This window comes from Poecile atricapillus, chromosome 2 (assembly GCF_030490865.1).
Source record: "Poecile atricapillus isolate bPoeAtr1 chromosome 2, bPoeAtr1.hap1, whole genome shotgun sequence".
Taxonomy (NCBI): Eukaryota; Metazoa; Chordata; class Aves; order Passeriformes; family Paridae; genus Poecile; species Poecile atricapillus.
The window spans coordinates 117,654,945-117,676,144 of NC_081250.1; the positions used below are offsets into that span (position 1 = coordinate 117,654,945).

A 21,200-nucleotide genomic window follows, 5' to 3' on the forward strand; every position below is an offset into this window, starting at 1 on the left:
ATGCTCTCATTCAGTAAACTGTACTCTTGCACAGTTTTACCTGGCTGTTACAAGCTGCTGGTAAAGCAAAGCTGGGGTGTGTGTGTGAATTACTGGTGTGAAAAGCTAATTCCACATGTGGGTTTTAGGAAATGTGATATATTGATCTTTGCATGTGCACTTTATACATTAATTCAAACAAAAATGATATGTGCATTACAAAAGTGAACAGAAGAGGCATGGTTTATTCCCCTGAAGTAGACTGATTTGGAAATGGAGAAATAAATTTCACATAGGTAAACTTGGTTGTATGGATTTTAACTTGTTGATTTAGGAAGAGTACTTTTAATCAAGCAGACATTTATGCAGATCAGAGGTTTGAAGTTTTCTTATCATCCAGCTTGTACTGAAATTTGATAGTAGGGGAATGGAGGGATGCGTTCCCTGTCAGACAATAACTTGAAAGAACTAGAAGCTAAATGTCTTTCAGTGCAAAGTAATCCTAGGGAAGAAAATTCAGAAAGATAATGGAGAAGTGGGAATACAGACACTACGAAAAAAAGCTAAGTAGAATTTACATTTGATGGTGTGTTTGGGCTTGTATGTAATGAACTCCTTTACTTAGTATTAGTATTCGTATTCGTATTCGTATTAGTATTAGTACTAGTATTAGTATTAGTATTAGTAGTATTATTATTTTAGTTGCTTGATGCCTTTTCATCAGTATGAAGTACTTGCTCTGATGTGATTTCTGAGGCTGAGCTGGGCCTGCAGCTGACATTGGTGAAACATGAGGATCTATCCGGCTATTTTCAGTTGGAATACATTTGGCGAATGAATACATTGTGAAATAGGTCATATGCAGAGTAAGGAAGGGTAGGAAAGGGGATGGAACCAGCCATTCAGACTTGTCAAAATTTAGGTAATAGCTGGTGCTTTAGCTAAGTTTTGACTAACTGTTGTATCTTTGAGGTATGCTTATTTTGCCGACATTCAATATCCAATATTGCAGCTTCTGTTTCAGAATAATGAAACATTCTGCACCATGAAGTTATTATGCACATGGTTATACTCCACAGTCCTGTCATGTAATGTGCTTCATCTCTGCACTTCCTGGAAACTAGTGTAAAGTCAGGCTTCCAGCCTCATAATAAGAAGGGTGAGGACTTAGAGGCTACAGCTCAACTAGGGTCCCCTCGTGCCACTGCAATCATTACAATTCAGTGCAAGTGAGAGTGGTCAAAAACATTCCCTTTTGCTCTGCAGTCAAATCTGAATTTAGCTTTCTCAGGCTAGTGGCATGAAGACAGCAGACAAATGGTGGAGTTGCTCCTCCTTTCCTCTTAACTGTTCATCACACAGCTGACAATACATTTCCCATTTCCGAGTGTGCTGCCTTCTAGTCCTGTGCATATGAAGTTGGGTTCCTGGGATTTCAAACATCCGTAATTATGCACTTAAAATGTATTGTTTCCAGATGGTAATGCAACCAGTTATTTCAAACAATGAAAAATCCAGTGATTGAATTGTTTGTAACAGATGAGTAGAAAAGCTGAAGGAATAGAAACGTGTAAAAAGAATGCTATATGAGTCCATGGGCAGATTTTAAATACAGAGAATTTTGCTAGAAATGTGGGTCCATAGCCTTAAAAAAATCCTCTCATGCAATAGAGACTTGAAGTAATCAAGAGGTAGAACTTTATAGCAATTTCAAACACTTCTTACCTATACAAATATGATTAAAAGCTGCACAAACAAAAGAAACTGCACATTTTTTTTCTTGAGTTCAAAATTTGGTTCTAAGGCTGGAAGGGGGAATGAGCAGAAATTTTTCAGTTTCATTGCTTCCCACAGCATGTTGATTGCAGAAAGAACACCTTGAACTTCGTATTTCATGAATCCAGAATCATCATCAGTATGAGCAAACACATAGGGAACACATCTCTTCATCAACTCTTGTCAGTAAATTCTTTTAGCCAAATGTGACAATCCAGCAATATGATTTTACAAATGTAAGGAATGCTGCTCAGACCCATGGATTGGTAACACATGCATCCCTGGGGTCTACAGGTGTTTAGCTGCCCCAGAAAAATTGTCCTCTTAATATCATACAATGGTAATTAAGATAATGTCATCATGCATTATGAATTCTCACTTTTCCCTAGTTCTGGTCACTTGCAGAAGCAGTGAGAACAGTTCCCAGCCTCAGGCCTCCTGCTTGTTTTTCACTTTCCTGGAAACAGTGATGTGAGCAGGCTACAGGTCAGTGCACCCTCCCAGGAGTCCTTTGGTGAACCCTCTAGCAGTTCTGTGCCACCACAGCAGAATTTCTCTCAACATGGTGGGCTTCCTGCCAGGACACTGGCTCAGGTGAGCACACATTTCATCCCACCACTAATCACACTGGGAACCATCAAGCGTGGGATTCCTGTACTCTTGACCGAAAAAGCATTAGTTGCATAATGGAGGTGAATTTTTGATCATGTGAAAGATACTTTATGTTCATGGAAAGAGATGAGGTAATTACATGCTTTAAGCACCTCCTTAATAAGATATGTAGCTTTTTCTGCCCAGAGAGCCCTAGGAAGTGAACTTTCTATGCACTGTTACATGATCAGATAGCTATCAAGTGCTTTGCGTATTCCAAATCATAAGCAATTTCTCATTTCCATCAAATACATGTTTTAAGCTTAGGAAGTATTCCAATATACATAAACAATAAAGAGAATATTTTTCTTTTACTGAAAGGTAGTTGCTTTTCCTGGCTTTCTTTGTTAGAGGGCATATTTGTGGAACAAGGAAAGTTGTGCAGCTGAAGACCCCACACCTCGCTCAGAGCTGAAGCAGCCTGAAGGTGTAAACATTCACTCCTATGCTGTTCTTACGGCAATTTTAAATGAGATATATAGGCTCAGGACTGTACCAACAAATAAGAGCCCCTGGGACAGATAAGAGAGTCTCAGACCAGGGATGATCTGACTACACTCTCTTTTCAGGCAAAGAAACCAGCTGCCAGGAGAGCAATGGTATGACATGCTATGCCAGTTGCCTGCATTAATTGGCTACCTTGGCTTTAGAGCTGCTTTGTGTCGGCAGCGCAGTGCTAACCAGCTGCAGTACAAATCTGAATTTGGTCTCCACATCGCTTCACAAAAGCTGCATGACTGATTGCTCCACTGTTGGCTTTTAAACTATTTACTACTCGAGCCCTCATTACCAATGAACACCCTGGCCACTGTAACAGTGTGGGGTTTGATTGCCTTGTTCAAGCCTCCCACCCAACATAGCTTGCTCTGCTCCGGTTCTGTTAGCATAAGCAGAAATAACCTAACAGAGTTGGAATGAGATGCTTTAACACTGCAATTCTGGAAGCAGTGCTGCCAAAAAGAACAGTCCTGCCCTTTCTCTGTTCCCAAATGCTTGCTCTTGTCCCTTTGTTGCTCCCTGCCTGCTGCCAGTATAAGTATTTGCTTTGCCAAAGCAATGAGCTAAATGGGAGAATGGGTCCACTTCAAAGTTCATTTGAAAGAAAAAATAGTCATGATTAATTTTAATCCAGACTAATTCAAACTGTTTTGCTGCACAGCAATGAGAATGCCTTTGTCAGCCTAAAGCAGAGGGCAACTGAGAGAGCAGCAGTTTGTATTTAGAGGCAGATGAAGGGCAAGGCTGCTGTTCTTGGCTTACACTTCTCAGAATGTGATATAAATGTGATCTTGTTCTCAAATGCCCTTAAAATGACACTATTATTCTGTTCTTATTACTCTATTTCTCTCAATCCTCACTTGAGGTCTTTTAAAAAGCATTCATTAAGGTGTCTTTATTGGTCCTTGTCATTTGAAGTTTAATTTGGAGCACAAAGCGCTTTTCTTCCTGGTTTTATCCTATCAATGTTCAATAATGGAAACGTTTATTGACAGTACATAACACACAAAATGTACTCTGCATGGTACTCTCTTTTCAGAGGAACAAACAGTGTGAGGTCCTGAATGGACAAATACGAACATAACATCTCTTGCATGTTCAGAGATATTTGTTTCCTGGTAAGTACCTACTTAATGAAAAAGCAAGGACCATTCCTTTATTTTTACCTTCCAGAGATGCACCTAGTCAAAAAGAGCACAGCATTACTGGAATCAGGAAGAATGCAGATGTGTGGACATAAAAAAGGTTGCACAATTCTACCACTCAGATTTTAGGTACTTGGCTTCAAATCCTGTTCTAAAAGAAAGACTAATGAGCATAGTCCCTCACCCAGAGGAGCAGAACCTGTTGAATAAAAAGATGTCATCTTTCAAACAGCTGCATCACTATTGCCACTTTCTCAATAATTCTTTTTCTGCAAGAAAAGAGCTGATCAAAGCTGATAACATCTCTATATGACTGCAAAACATTTAATCTTAATTTAGAGATTTCTCTCAGGTTTCAATATTTAATATTTGGGCTACAGGAGTACCCTCACAGCTAGAATCCAATGGAGCTGCAAGCATTGAGTCCCTGTGTGTCTCCAGCCTAGCTCATATTACCTTTCAATTCCTCAAGGCTACCAGAACCCTTCACAGGCATGAAGAATGAACCACGGGTAGGTCAAATTCATATCCAGAAGTTCACTGCAGTTTCATTATGCTATTGTTAAGTTCCATGTTCCTGCTGAATAGATGACATTTTCTATTGAACAGTGCCATTTGAAAATTTAAAACTAGCATATTGCATTTCTTCTGAAGTATGTGAATCAGAGAACAAATGACAGACATATATATTTTGGATTTCATTGGCTTTTACAGAAACATTATGCGGATCTTTATTTGCTCCCAAGTTGTAACACCTTTTTTTGCTTTACTTAGGTAAGTGCACAAGGAAAAGAAAAAAAGAAGTATGAACTGTTTAGAATAACACCACAAAAAAAATTCTGAAGTTTAGTTTTTCATGTTTACCATGTAAACATTCCTTGAGACATCAATTAAGAGCCAAAGAGACATTAGTTAGTGGAACACAGTCTCTGCCTAGAAGTGTTATATGTGTGTATCACAACATACAAACTTTTGTAAGGATAAATAACAGACTCTGATACCTGATACACAAATGCAAATATGGCACTCAATCCAGATTACCATTTTTAAAATGTGATATGAAAATCTACTGCAAAAGGCAGTCTCAGACAGAAACACTGAAACATTCTAACCTCTATAGCAATCACTGCATCTGTATACAGCTTTGTTAACTATGCTATTAAAAATGAACTGGGATTCCAGTTAACGGTGACAGTTGTAAATTTGTTGTGGTGCATTAGAGAATCTGGCCCAATGTGTGTCACAGTTGTTTAATTCATCTAAAGTTGGCAGGGTTTCTTTTTACTTAAATATATTCACACCCATGCAAGCTGTCAAATTGGAATTACTCTTAAGGGCTTAAGCTGAGCTGCAGTGGCAATGGGGACAGACAGGGAAAGGGGGGCTTGCACTGCTCCCTCTCCTGATGCCCAGGACTGAAGAGGTTGCTCCTTCCACTGTTGGCTGGCCATGTCTTCCCTGAATGTTGACTGAAGAACTGCTTGATTTGCTTTAGAAAATATTTATTTATATTTATAAATATTACATTTATATTAATGTAATATTAAATTACTTAAGGATGTCCTTTTCATTTAGAAATGGATAAAAAATCAGGTATGCAAGATAATATCCTTGCAGCTTTAAATGAGTAAATGATCATCTATCATCACAGTCCTAGTATCTCTTCTGCTAGAGCAAATTCTCTTCATTAGAGCTGGGAAAAGTATTTGCAGTAAAGCATTTATTCAGAGAATGTAACCTTTTATATTTCTGCTTTTTCCTATTGAAATTTATCCACAAACAGTCTGATTTTTATGTGCTGTCCTATTATTCAGAGTTATTCAGTGAGTTCTTTATGCAGCTGTATCAGAGTTTATGCACTGCTCTTGAGCTGCTCACTTTGGCCATTTCTCTCAAGTATGAGCCAGTCATAATTTTCTATTTGTTCAGGGGATGATTCAAGTAAATTTCTTAACTTGTCTTCATTTTCTTTTGAGCACCCCGGAGGACTGCTTAACTTAGGGCAGGATCTGTTGCCTAGAGGCATCCATGCTGTCCAGAGTCTTCGTAAGCTATCCTGGCTGACATGATGGCTCTCTATCTCTGACATATTTCCTTCCCTTTGCTACTCATGCTGTCTTTGTGTTAGAATTTTTGACAGCTTTCTATAATTCAAAGGGACTTCCTGGTATTCTGTAGGGTCCTGGTATTGCGAGCATCTATGTGTCATTCAATTCCCTTCATTAATTTCTCAACTCAGTCTAAAAACTCATTGGCTTAATTTGTTTCTGCAAATAGCTTTGGGAAAGTTGTTCTAGAATCTCAATTCCTTTGTTAGCTGGAGTCCTTCTAATTCCCAGCATAGACTCATTGTCATAATACTGCCTCCCACATTCTTCTCCGAATCTTGGCATTATGAGTTTCTTTTCTTTAAGAGCCCTTTAAAAGCAAGTGCAGAGCTTGATGCAGTAGTAAAAAGCTCCAACAACGTATTTAACTTTAAGCATAGGGCTGTAACTTTCACAAATGTCAAATGAATACAAAACTGTGAGACTACATTATCTGTGTTAAAATAATTAACTTGTACCCAGCTTCTCAAACAGTATTGGTCATCCAAGCTGAAAATTCATCAGCACCACCTTCTTGATCAGTGTATAGATACATGATTACATTCAACAGTCAGAGTGTGTGCTATCAAATTCTGGATCTGCTTCAGCTTCCATTCCCTTGATGTGTGATTGTTATCCTCACACACTTTACAGCTTTACTTTGTCATGGAGAAGACTCAGTTTATTTTTCTTTATGCAAACTAAATTTTCTGTGTAACCACTTGACTCCTGGAGGTGGCTTTATACAACTAACTAATATTAGGTAACACGGTAAAGTCATCATCATAAGTGGTAACATCTATTCCCAGAATGTATGGACATTGAACAGCATGCTTATGTACTGGCAATTCAAAGTCTATAACAGAACTAGTAGGTTACAGAAATATATCTGCAATGTGTAGAAAATTGGTAGACAAAATCAAGAAGGAGACTATTTACCTCATTGTACCTCATAGATCATTGTCATACAAACTCATTATTCTGAGCTCTCTGTGAAGAATTGTTAAAATCTCTAAAAGTAGTTTCATAGGCTGGTCTCAGACAAACTGAGTCTGAAGAAAAGGTTTGCTTTGAAGGTAGGTAGATACTTTTGTTGTAGACTAAAGGTTATTACAAGCATCACATTTCAATACAGTGTAGAGAACCAAATTTAAAAGCCTAAGTCCTGCACATTGGAAACAGCAGAAATCTTGATAGGAAAAAGTCTCTTCAGTTGTTTAACAGACTAGAGTGGAGAATGCCTCTCAGCTTCCCCCTTTCCTCCAGCTTCTAGGGGAGGATCAAGGCTTACTCACCCCATAGGTAATCCACTAAATATAACAAAGGAGACCCTGTCTGTAAATTCTGTGTAAGTACATATATGACAGGAGAATACTGTCATTTTATTATTAATTCAGATATTCAGGGGCTAAATTATGAACTCAGCTATGGAAATTGAAAACTGAAAGTGTATTTATTTCAGAGCTACATATAATTATATACTTCTAGTTTGCCCTGTCTATTTTAAATTACTTTATGCAAATCTAATTTTCAAGGATTATGTATAGAGTAAAATTAGATGAGCCCTTAAAAAGCTAATATAATATAATTGTAGTATTATTGTGTGTGTGCATAGTGTGTACATAAGATCCAGATGTTAATTAGTAAATCAAGTTGATTTAACAGAAATTTGTTCTGATGAAAAACTGAAAGGAGAGACAATTACATCCTACAAAGTTATTGTTTGTATTATGAGATCCCTGAAAGGAAAAAAAAATTAATATAGCGGAAAAGACTTCTAGAAAAAAAACCACCAATTAAGTCATATACGTGACAATTCATTGTTACCAGTACCTAGTCTGATGGCTTTCTACAAAAAGACACGAGTTGTTTACCCTGAGTACTGACTGTGTAATGGTAAGACAGCTTTAGGTAGCCACATCTGCTTGGGTCTATCACTGCATTTCCCTTGGCAGTAATGGAGTCAGAGAAATTTGCATCAGATGCGTATGCAGTTCCTTAACCCTTCTTTTGAGGAATACAGCTGGCTCCAGAAGGTTAAAAATTCTGTCAGTGTTACACCCCAGTTACTCAAACCGAGGGTTATGCCAAGGTTCTCTTGCTTTCTTTTGGTTCTTTTGCTAGAAACAAAGGAGAAAATTCCAGCCAAATATTCTCAAGGTGAAAATACACAAAATGTTTACTGGCAAACTATAGACAGCTAAAGAACATTGGCAAAAGATTAAATACTACAATAACATCACTTAGCATAGACTTATCTGAACATAGAAAATCTAATAATCCATTTGATATTACATACTGTGAGATGACAGAAGAAGAAAGATAGAAAAACAGGCATATAGCTACCAACCCCTTGTTTCCAGTGATGTGAAATTCCAAGATGGAGGTAAGGTTAAAGGACAATGTGCTTACCTTGTAGTGACCCTTCTTAAACCTTTTTGGCCCATCTTGAGCCTTTCTCCCAGGATGGACTTTCAGTCTCTCACCCACTCATGGACTGGGTTAGGCAAAACTGGGGCTGCCTCCGGTGTGCCATGATTGACAGACATTGCGAGGGTGAGGGATATGGGGGACAGGGCACCACCTCGCCAGAGCAAGGTCTGACCCACTCCTACTACATATTCCAAGCTTCCAAGATATCTTGAAACAGATTGCTTTTTCCAGTCTCTTTTCCATTGACAGTCAGTCAATGTACAGTTTCCCTGAACCAAAATTCCCCTACTGTATCTCCTCAGATGGACGCTGTTCAGAGGCTTGATTCAAATAACAGCCTTGTACTTTATGTAAAAAGAAAACTTTAGGCAAAATATTTCTGCTTCATAATCATAACAAAAGAAATGTTTTTAAAACTACAAATACAATAACTGTAATTCAGGTAAATTTTTTATTTAGAACTAAGTGGGCAAGTCAGCTCTGCCTTTCTTATTGAAAGCTGACATTTAATGCCTGAAAATAGATGTGAAATGACTGTGAATTACTCAGTTGCAGACTAAATGTTGCAGACAACAGAAACTTTAGAACAATTGCATGGAACAACCTCTCAACCTACCTTCCCAGCCCTATTCAGACCTTAGCAATGCACTCACTGCTTCCCAAACCCCCACTGACTTTAGTGGGAGTTCTGAATAGATCCAGAACAGGAAGTACTGTCCACATTTCCCAGTGTGACAAAACCTCTGCCATGACCTGTGGTGGTTTATCACTGATCCCTATATCCAAAATCTCATTCACAAGGTCACAAAAGCTGAGCAGAGCCTGAGCCAAGCAAATGTCACAAGTATTTCAGACCAACCTAGCATCTTAAATTCATGGCTGTGAATAACACAGCTGGTATCGGTGCCATCTTTTCAAGTCTAATGCAAAACTCTCAGTAAGCAAAGAAAAACAATCCATTCTGTAGTCCATTTCAGACACTATAAATTCATCTTTGGATATTGAAGGACTTTTCTATATAAATATGCATGTCAGTTTTCTTGTCAAGCTTTTCCATATTAAAATTGAGGCTTGTACCAATATTTATGCACAATGAATGGTTCAAAATTAATACTGACCTGCAAAAAGAAAGCCCTATAGTGTCATAGTGCCATAGAACATGCTGAGTTGGAAGGGTCCCATCAGGATCAAGTCCAAATCCTGGCCCTGCATAGGACACTCCAAGAGTCACACCCGAGCTCATTGTCCAAACACTTCTCCTAACTCTGTTAGGCTTGATGCTGTGACCACTTCTCTGGGGAGCCTGTTCCATTGCTCACCCTCCATCTGTGTGAAAAATCTTTTCACACAGATATCAAACCTAAACCTCCCCTGAGTCATCTTCATGCCATTTCCTCAAGTCCTGTCACTGAGAGTGAAGAGATCTGAACATTTATATCTATATATATAATATTTATATTTACATCTGTATCTTTTACCAGCTTTTTGGTTCCTGCAATTAATATGGGGGACGGTTGCTAAGAACTTTTGCTTTATTCCAGTTTTGCTGTTCCTGGCTATAGGGACATGCATTATGCATTGTACCAAAAACAAACAAGCAAACATTTTAAAAAGATAAGAAGAGCTAAATATAGGAAAAAAAAACCCAAAGCTGAGCTGAAGTCTACCACTGACAAACCAGAATGAGTTATAGGGAGTCAGTCTGTGCACTTCAAGCACTCATGTTTTAAAAACTGCTTTCATATTGTAAGGACCCCAAGGGCACCACCAGTCCAGCCTGTTCCTGCCCACCCCCTGGGCTCCCAAAACCCTGCCCAGAGCTCAGGACCCCATCTGAGCCCCAAAAGGGCCATCAGTTCCTGCCCCAGTGTTGTCTCAGCTGCAGGGCTGATCTATAGCTCCCCACAGCTTTGCCTCCCCCGGAACAAGCCCAGCCCGGGCTGTCTTGTGTCTCTGACACTGACCAGTCCCCATTCCTTTCCCCATGGCCTTGCCTCACCACTGAGAGCCATGGTTCCCCACACTGAGCCTGATCATTTAAAACATTTCTTTAAAGTAAAAAAAAAGTCATTCACAAAGAACATATATTTTCATTCCATAAAGTACTTGCATTTTAATGAAGAATGCAGTTTCCTAGCAGCAGGTGTTAACATCGAAATGAAAAATTAGATCATTATATTGTGTATCTGCTTTCAGAAGGATAAATTGAAAATAGGATTTACTAAAAACACTGATAATATCTTGAAACTCTCATTTGTCTTTAAAGCTATATTAAATTTCATGGGGTTTATAGTTTGCTTGAGGTATTTCAAGACTGCTTGGGGAATACACAGTGGAATGTTTTTCTAAGCTATCATAACTGTAAGTCTGCCTGAAGTGTGACCTGTTGATAGCTTTATGGACGTGCATTTGGATCCCTGTATCCTCCCTCATTCTGGGAAAGCTTGAAAAGTAATTACAAAGCTTCTGATTCTCAATCTTTCTGCATTAAATGCCAAAATTAAAGGTGAAATCTGAGGCCACAAGAATCTGTTAAGTTCTGATTCTGCAGACCCTAAATGTATTTACCTAATCTCTGCACAGCATAAAAGGCTATGCTTGGTGTTAAGAATTAAGTAAATACACAAATCTTTCCAGGATTAGGATTATCTTTTGACACTGTTACTTATTTTCATCACTAATTTCCTCTGACTAATACTCATGATCAAGAATGGAAAAGTCAAACTATGAAGAAAGTGTTTCTGCTGTCATCTGTGATTACTACTGTAGTCCAATGGGCAGAGTCAACAAAATGCATCTCCTTAAGGCCAGGCCCATGACAGGATAATTTGGTGCAGGCTAAGGAAAACTCCAAGATTATAACCTAATAAGGAATAAACCTATAGGAATTAGAAGTGTCTATGACACACTTTTAATATCTCTTAATGCTATTTATGATGCTGTATTTCTGAATGTGAACAGCCTTGGTTTTCTGCTTTGAATGCAAACATAAGAAGCACAAGTTTTGATGTCCTAGGATTACAGCTTTAGCATAGGAAATCATACACTTATGTGAGGGTATGGGCATGTATACATGGACATGTCATAAAGCTTTTGAGGACATGCTTTCTTTTCAAGAGCACTGAATTTGCATCCATACAGCACATCTTGTTGGACATTAAAGAGTCCACAGGGCTTTTTAGAACTTACACCATTTTTTCACCTACTTGGCATGCATGGTGCTGAATTAGGGCTGTCTTCATTACACAGCTGGAAATTACTTTCTATAGTTATTTGACTATCAGCTTCTATACCAAATTCATGGGTAGAAAAATCTGTAAAATACAGTCCTTCCTATTTGCTTTGTTCATGATTTTATTCTTATATTGCATTCTCTGATATGTTCTAGAAATCCTATGCCTTCTCATAACCATACTTCATTTTTTGCCTCCTTCTGATCCTGGTACTTTCTCCTGTACTTCTCCTATTGTTCAGTGTTTTCAGCTGCAGTGAGAGTTTATTCTATTATTTTAGTATCTTGTGTTCTTATGGAAGTCATGTTCTACAGCATTCTGTTGTGTAATTTTTTCCTTTGTGAAACCTTATACTCAGGCATAATACAACTATCCTTTTTTTGAGGGGAGGATCAATTTTGACTTGCTAGAGGACATAAATAACTAAATGCTTCAGGAACATGGGAAAACAAAGAGAAAAATACTAGAGATTCATAAACCTCTGAGAAACTTGCTCTCACTTGTTGTGGTTTAACCCCAGCTGAAAACTCAGCCTCATGCAGCTACTCACTCTTCCCCCGCCTTTCCCTGATGTGATAGGGGAGAGATTCAGAGGGTAAAAGGGAGAAAACTCATGGGTTGAGATTAACACAATTTAATAGGGAAAGCAAAAAGTCATGCATACAAGCAAAGCAAGACAAGGACTTTGATTATTTCCCATGGGCAGACAGGTGTTGAGACCCAGAAAAACTGGACCTTGTCATGTGTAACAGTGACTTGGGAAGAAGACAAATGCCATCACCCCAAAAGTTCCCCTCTTCCTTTTTCTGATAGTGATCTATGCTGAGCATGATGTCATATGGTATGGAATATCCCTGTGATCAGTTGGGGTCAGCTGTCCTAGCTGTGTCCCCTCCCACCTCCTTGTGCATCCCCAGCCCCCTTGTTGGTGGTGAAAGGTGAGAAGAAATAAGCCTTGAGGGTCTGTGAACCCTGCTCAGAGGTGACTAAAACATCACTGAATTATAAACCCTGTATCAGTGCAAATCCAGAACACACTCACCTAGTAGCTACTGTGAAGAAAATTAACTCTGTTGCAGCCAAAACTATCACATTCTACACCCCTTATTCCACAGGATTTCGCTGCTTCTCAGAAGAGCACTATTATCAGGGAGAAATAGAGGAAAGTTATGGACCTCATCCCACTGATGTAAAGATAGGGCCTGAATATGGTGAGTACAAGTAAAATCTCTTCAGCACTAGCTCTTGGCATTTCATTGATCTGGCTCCTTACCCATCCTGCCATTCTTATTATTAATCTCTGTATTACTGGGTTTAACTAAAAAGATTTTGTAGTCTACTAAATACTTCAGTGAAGTCGAGAGAGATGATGCTTCTTCTAAGTCTTCTCTATAGAAAACTAATTATCCATAAAATGTACCAGCTCACAAAGCCTGGCACACTATATTTTTGGCAACTATCACCTCTTCAATTTACTTTCGTACCTTCAAGCATTCATCCTTCAAAATATGTATGTTCTCAGAACATGGAACTTTAGTAAACTTTAGCCCCAGGTAGAATTTTGTCTTAAAAGCCATACATAGAAATATAAATCTCGGGTGGATTTATTAAAGTTTTGTATACTGTGCATTGTGGATTATATTTCGTGCTCCTCAAATATATACCTAGTCAAATACACATCCTGGATGAGCAAAATCTGTTTCTTACTTGTCTTCCTTTTGTTTCTTCAGTTTGGTATTTAAAATTGTCTTAATGTTTTTCTTAATGTTAAAAGGGTGGAAAAAAAAGGTAGAAAACTGCAGCTTTCCAAATCTAATCTGACACAATACTGTTTTACAGTAGTCTTGTAATTATTTGATTATTGTCACTACTATTTAATATATAAATGAAGAGCTGTATGTAGTTGGGGGATGCAATACTGTGTATTTCACTGAGACATTAATCAGATAACTCAATAAAATGCCTTGTAGAAGATAAGGTTTTGGTTTTGTGGTTTGTTTTTATGGTTTGTTCTTTTTTTCCCCCAGGGCAAGCTTCAGTGTTTGTGGCAGAAGTCTCTATATTGTGGAACAGCAGCTGGTAACAGGCTGTAGGAAAGTGCTGTCTGGTTAGTGGAACATGCCTTAATGCCTGTAAAAAATGATCTAATTTATCTATACTTTGTTGGAAAAGGGAAAAAGGAAGCTAGCCGACACTCCATCAACATATCATCTCCACACCGTATTTTTAAGGGACGGTGTGTATATTTGGATTTATTATCCCGCCCCAGAAGATTACTTGTCTATGACCAAACTACATTTATAGATGATGGGACCGCAGTATCTCCGCTGCTCCTGTTTATCCCAACTGCCCCTGGAGAGCACTGTTTGTTCATCTTGTCTCCTTGTACGCTATGGACTTGGCAGTGCTGGATTAACGACTGGATTTGAGAATCTTAGATCTTTTCCAGCCTGAACGACTCTACGATTTACCATTGCCTGGAGCGGTGTCTGCCGGAGCCGAGTCCCTGTCGCCGGAGCCCATTCCCAGTTCACACCCGCGAGGGACAGCAGGAGCCGGCGGGCTCTCCCGGCACAATGGCGCTGCCAGGAAGGGAAACTCCTGCCCCCAGCACCGCTGGTGCGCGGACAAGGAGGGCATCGAGCAGCAGCCTCAATCCCCCAGACACTCCCCGGCGCGGCTGGGGCGGCGGGACGGGAGCAGGCTCACCGGGTAGCGCCGGGCACCCGCTGGGAGGGCGCACTGCCAGCGGGACTCCCTGAGGATCGGGCTCCCGGCTGCTCCTCCGGAGCCCGCTCCAATGCCCGCACAGCTCGGACGGCGAACAATGGCCCCCGCCCGCCCCCGGGCTGCCCCGGCCGCCACAGGGCGGGCTGCTCCGGGCCCGCCCCGCCGCTCGGCAGCCGCCGCTCCCCGCCCCTCCCCGCCTCAGTCCCTTCAACTTTCCCCGGGCGCTCGCAACAAGCGGCCCACGCCGGGCTCCCGCTGTCCGCACAGCCCCCCTGCTCCTCCCGCCAAGTTCCCCTCAAGCACAGCCTGCCCTCGGAGCCTCCAAAATCCCAGCAAACTGCCCGCCCGGGGATCCCCGGCACGGCGCCTGAGGAAAGCCCGCCGCCGCCCCCGCTCCTCTCCCGTTCACACCTCGCACAGCTCCCGCCCTCCCTCGCACGCCCACCCGCGCCCCCCGCCTCCCCACCCGCGTTCCCTCTGCCCACCCCGCCCCGGCCCGCGAACGCCCACCCCCGGCCCCTGCCCCTTCCCCAGAGCCGGGCAGAGCCCTCCGCTGCCGCCGGCTCCCAGCCCTGGGGCCGCGCCGACCTTCGCGCGTTACTTCCCGCCGCCGAGAGAAGCCCCTCCACAAAGGAGCGAGGCAGCAGGAGGCGGGGGATACCCGCACGCCCGGCCGCTCCGTCCGGATGCGGTGAGCCCCCGCCTCGCCTCCGGGGCCGCGTCAGTGCGGGAGGGAAGAAGCGGAGCGGCGGCGGTGGCTCTCCGGCTGCCACCATGGGCTGCTGCACGGGGCGCTGCACGCTGATCTTCCTCTGCTCGCTGCAGCTGGTGAGTGCCGGGACACGCTTCGGCTTCGCGGGAGGCGGGCAGGGACGGGCGCTCTCTCCCCCTCCCCGGGCACGGCCGCCGGGGCGCGGAGCGGCGCTGACCCGGCCGCGGAGCTGTCCGCGCCCGCCGCCCCGACGGCGCGCCTTCCCCGCGCCCCCGCGGCCCGGCCCCTAAGTTTGGCGGTGAGAGGCGGCTCGGGGTCAGAGCGGCCCCGTGGCTGGGGGACGGACAGGGTCGGCGACCCGGGGCGGATGCCGCGGCGCCCCAGCCCGGGCGGTGTCAGCGCTCCCTGCCTCGGGGAGAGCGGCTCCCCCGCCCTGGTGTCGCTTCGAGGTGTCACTCCCCTTGTGGAATCGAGTGGTTCCAGGCAGGGGTTTTCCCTGTCTGCTCAAAGCAAAGGCGGAGGGGAGGAACGAGGCTGACGGTGCCCCCGTCAGTGCCCGCGGGGCGGCGGTGGGGCCGGACACTGCTGGGCGCTGCCGGCGCGGTGGGAAGATGCGGGGACCGGCATCGCCGCCTCTTTCTTTTTCTGTTTTTCTTAACCTGTGTAAAAGCGGCGTGTGCCGGCCCTCTCCTGTGACTTTTCTTGGGGTTCCTTTCCTGTGCTTAAGTATTCCTCAGCGTGCAATTGAAACAACAGAACGGCGCCGCTTCTTCTCTTTGTTTAGTGGAGTTGGCATATTTATTTTAGAGAAAACAGTTGTTGAGATAAATCACCGCCAAACAACACTAATCCTTCATCTGGCTCATTAGCAGGATGATAAAATAATACTCTCCCCTGAACGGGAGTCCCTGGTCCCAAGAGTGTTTAAAAAGATTTTTCTCTTTTCTAGTGACTCAGTTTCATCATTTTGCCACATGATCTCTCTTAAAATGAGCGGTGTTCCTTGTGTGTGTGTGTCTGTAAAGAAGAAAAGTAGGATGCATTTAGTGTGCGTGTGGGGGGGTGGGGGTTGTTTGTTTGTATTCGTAATCCTTTGCGATCTTTCTAGTTTTCTCTTACAACACTTTGAAAATCGCTTCTGTTTCAGAGGTAATACTCCAGAAGTAATTGTACATATTGTATTTATTTGAAAATCTCCTTTCATTTTCAAGGCTTTGTGCCAGGCTCTTAGCCTGTGTAAACTGGTGTGTCTCCATTGTTTCCAGTGTGAGTCTGGACCTTATTCACATGTGAATAGAGTGATGAGCTTAGTGTGGTGTAAGTAACTCAGCGGCACAACCTTGCCAAAAACCAGAGGAGGCATATGATTTTGTACTCTTAGTGTAAGAAAAGTGTTCTGTATACATGACTGTTATTTTTTATTTCTTGTTTTGTATCAGTTTTGTGCTAAACTGCAGCAGAATTGCTCCTGATTTACATCATGCATGTGGGAGGGGAAACAAACCCTTTTTCTTCAAATATATCTCTTTGCCAGTTATGAGGATTATAGTAACTGTATTTACTATTCTGTGGAATTACTGGGAGGCTATAAAAATTGATGTAAAGTGTGAATGGCCACCATAATCTGCAGAGAAATGCATAAAAAGTCTTTCAGGAAAAGAGTCGTGTTTTATAAAAGACCTATCAGACGATATAACAACTTTCAAACATTACTTCAATGCATAGTTTTTTCTGCTGTCCTTACCTGCTTTATAGTCTTGTTCCACTGTCATATCTATGTCTTTCAGGTGCTAATAAATGTCTGTATGGCAAAATGCTGTCATTTTAATTTATTTTCATTTAAGATTAGAAGTCTTTCTTTATATTCAAGAAGTAATATAGTAGTTATTATGTCCTGGTTCCAGCCAAGACGGGATTAATTTTTTTGCAGTAGCCTGGAGGGGACATGGCTAGGAACCTGGAGATTATTCTGTGCTACCTCACATCATTGCCAGGGGTGGAGGAAAAGGACTCTCTTCCAGGGAGAATGGAGTCCTTCCATTTTTCTTTTGGGGTATGGTTTGGGGTAGTGTGGCACCAGTCCCAAGTTGGAGAGAGCAGTGAGAGGTGGCTCTGGTTCCAAGCCAGGGGGAGCATGACTGCATGGCTGCGGTCTGGTGGGGCTGGGGTGATCATTTTGCATGCGAATCACTCTCTTTAGTATGCTTTTGTTATTAACACTGTCGCTGTTACTGTTCCTTTTCTTATCTCATTGCTGTTTCCAGCAAATTGTTCTTATCTTAACCCATGATCTTTGCTTTTTGTGCTTCTAATACTCCTTTCCAGGCACCTGCAGGAGGAAAGGAGAGGGAGGAGCGAGTGGTAGCATGATCTGGAGAGTCTCAGTTGGAGAACTAAATTGGGGAGTATCATTCCTAAGCCACGACACATGAACTTAAAGCTCAGATGCTGTCCATGATCTCAGTAGTTGTAGTGTTCAGTTTATATATGTAGAAGTTAATACTACAGAGAGTTTAAATCTTTTCCTAATATCTTAGAGATCATAAATGTAAAACTTATGCAGCAAATCTGCATCCCTGGACATTACTCTCATTAAGTGAGATTTATTTTACTTTGCATCCCCCATGGAGGGGTGAAAGAGATATTAGTGATTGTAGACAACATTTAGATTAAATGTTGCAAAATCCAAACATTTGTACTGCTAACTTGTAAAATTTCAGACGTACTGATTTATACAACTTCAGAAAAAAACTTTGAAAAGAAAACAGATGGGCACATATTTTAAAAGAAGAAGTTGTTTATGTTAGTCGTGTTCTGCTCATGTCAAAGAAGGGCCTGGGAACAGCTCATGCTTAGCCTTAGGATTAACCTTTAGATATTACCTGAGAAAGAAATTTCTAATTGAATATAGCTGTCAACACCTTTCATAGCATGCATATACTATGTAGATTCTCTTCTGTGTAAGATGGAAAGTAAAAAAGCCAGATCCCTGGAGACATGTTCATAAACAAGATTTGCTTGCTCTAAAGAAGAATGTACTGTTCAGTGTCCTCAAAGCACAGTTTCTTGATTCTTTAAAACTTTTGTCTTTAACTTTTGCCTTCTTTATCCCAGCAACATATAAACAAACAGCCAAGGCAAAAGTGAAGAGGAAAACAGTTATTGCATTACTGTGAATAAAATACCCTTTCTCTAACATTAACCCATTAAGTGTATTAACTGCAAGAAGATTTGCTTGTAATTTTCAGTCCTGTTTGTTGGGGGATTTTGACATCAAATGGCAATAATAGTGATTTTCAGTTATGCTTTAATCCATGAAAGTGGAGTTTTTTTGCTGACATCTTTTACTTTTTTTATAATGAATGCGTTTAAGTGTTTCATTCAGTAATCCTAAGGACAGTCTGTAATTAGTCTCCTATCATTTAATAATAACTTCATTTGTAAATGGAATCCATATCAGTATGTGTAATGCAGAATTCTGGAAAAAATCATTGAGATGGAAATGTAGGTGGCACAAGTTCAGGAAAAGCTGTTCATCACTTTCAGGGTTTCATTGAACTCCTTCATGTGGATTTGCTTCTGAAAACCAAGGAAACTGTGTAAGAAGAACACAAAATTATCTTGCCCCATTGCCACTCCTTGATCTTTCACTGTTTTGCTCTTCGTGACTGAAGCATTGTCATAAGCCATTGCCAAAGGTGTCTGAGCAAAAAACAATGAAGTGTATGTGTATCTTTTTGTGCATAAATATGTCATTAAGATTATTAGGAGCTATGTATACATTGGGAAAATATCTCATAAGGACATATGAATCCTTTGGATTACAGCCATAATTCTTACTGATGCCATTAGAAGTCTGAGACATTGGCCTTGTCTGTACCAGAAAATTAGACTGGCAAACATTGTGCCTGTGCTATTGCAGACACCATGCCATAAAACACTAAAAGATGAAAATGTTTGGAAAATAAAAAAAAAATTAAAAAAATAGTAAATTCTGGAAGGGGTAAATTGACAATGAATTGCAGCAAGATTTAGCTGTGTGAATCCAATTGGTGTTAATAAATGTCACACAGTGAAAAACTTCCTGCTGCTTTGAAAATGTGTTTCTGAGTAACTACCTTAGCAGGATAATGTTGTTTCAACATTTACAGTAAGTGGAACTTTTTGGTACCTAGAAGTGTACAGATAAACGAACACAAAGAGCTCTAAATACAGGGATGGTGAATGAGATTTTCAGAGTGGTGAAGGGATGGTTGATGAAAAGTGTGTGACTAAGTCCCTTCATGGCTTTGACAGTCTCATTTCATGTGTTTGTCCTTGGGCTCCTCTGCAGTGTGTTCATTCTGTAGGTCCTGATTTAGAAGTGTATGGTTTATCCAGTTATAGCTAGTGTAAAATAGGCTGTTCCCTACTTAACCTGCTACTTTCCAAATAATAAGTGTCAGCTGGCCACACTGAAAAATTATTCCAGTGAGAACACAATTTCTATGTACTAATGTTTTGACTAGTGTGTGTTTGGGAAGTGCAATTGGTCATTTTAACAGCCTAATCCCTTTCAATATTCAGAAGATTTATGATTGCCATTAACATTAATTATATTGACATATGTAAATCCTTACATTTGGAGATGAGACTGTATCCATTAGAATGAACAATACTGTTTCATCATTTGTTACTGGACATCAAGGAATTTCAGCAGTTATGTGGGGAAGTGATATATGCACATATCATGCATAGATTTTTGTCTCATTTTTAAATACTTTATAGAGCTGGACACTCTATGACTTTGACTCTTGATGTTTGTATGTTAGAACTGACAGACACCAGTTATTCAGTTAACAGCTCAGGGATTCAAGGGAATTGATAAATTTGAGAAAGTAAAATCTTCGAACCAATAAATTGCTGCACTTTTAATGTTGATTAAAGAATCACCAGCCCATTGATCTGGAGATGAAGCATCTGTCCACTGATGAAAGAGGAAGAAGTTGAGGGAGTGCCTATTGTACTAGCAAGGATGGAGAAAACTTGGGGTTTTAGCCCTGAACAATGCCCTGGTTGCAGGATGTTGCACTTTCTGTTACAACAGCTGAGGTGGGAATGGTGTTTTCCTCTGATAACACAAATGACATTCCCAAAACATGTAATCATTGCTGGTGGCTGTGCCTACGAGGCTGATACGCTTGTAATGTGGGTTTATAGTTGCATTTAACCTTAGCATTGGAAGTAATACGCTGCATCCAGTAGAACTACTTGAGTTAAAAATTCACAATCCAAAAAATATATATTATTATATACTGTTTAGGATCTTTCTCATCAGGAGCAGAGAGTAAAAACTAGCCCTGTTTTCTGCTTTGTATTTTTTTTTTTATTTTTCAAAATTGTTGGGAGTTACCTGTTAGTAAAATGCACATTCTGAGCTCATCAATACTGTAGGATTTAATGTCTCAGAAATTCAACTTCAGCAGTGAAATCCCCTCCTGCTGAAGCTGCATGTCAGACCTCTGCTGTTCAGTGTTCCAAAGTGAGAAATTCAGAACTTGAGGAAACATGAACTTTCAGAGTCCTCTGAAATTTCTGAACTGGGTACATTTCTGAAAGGAATCATTCACCTCTTGTTCAGTTTTTTGGCTTCATCCACCACAGCAGACTATTTTTCTACAATTCCTGGCTGCTCTATGACTGAGGGACAGTTAATTGTCATATAAACATTTAATGAATATATTTATAGTGATGAAGTGAAAGAGTTAAGATTTCAATGATAATAATGACAATTAATACATTGAAAATTGTGATTTATATAGCTGTTTTTCCTGTCTATAAGACCAGTAAATTTTGTAAGAACCTTCAGATATGCCTCTGATCTGCTTCTGTGTCAAGATCTACTACATTCTACCTAGACCCCATTCTTGGGACTAAGAAACAAATATTGTGGTTTGGAAAGTCATTGGAATTTAGT

General features: G+C 41.0%; 1 protein-coding gene across 1 annotated transcript in view; it reads left to right on the forward strand.

Annotated features, from left to right (window-relative positions):
* Positions 1 to 15,190: 15,190 nt before the first annotated feature.
* Positions 15,191 to 21,200, forward strand: part of NKAIN3 (sodium/potassium transporting ATPase interacting 3) — a 332,531-nt gene continuing 326,521 nt past the window's right edge. Inside the window, exon 1 of the mRNA XM_058833846.1 lies at positions 15,191 to 15,360. Within this exon, the coding sequence (XP_058689829.1) occupies positions 15,307 to 15,360 (54 nt within the window). The 5' untranslated portion in view covers positions 15,191 to 15,306. The remainder of the gene's footprint in view (positions 15,361 to 21,200) is intronic.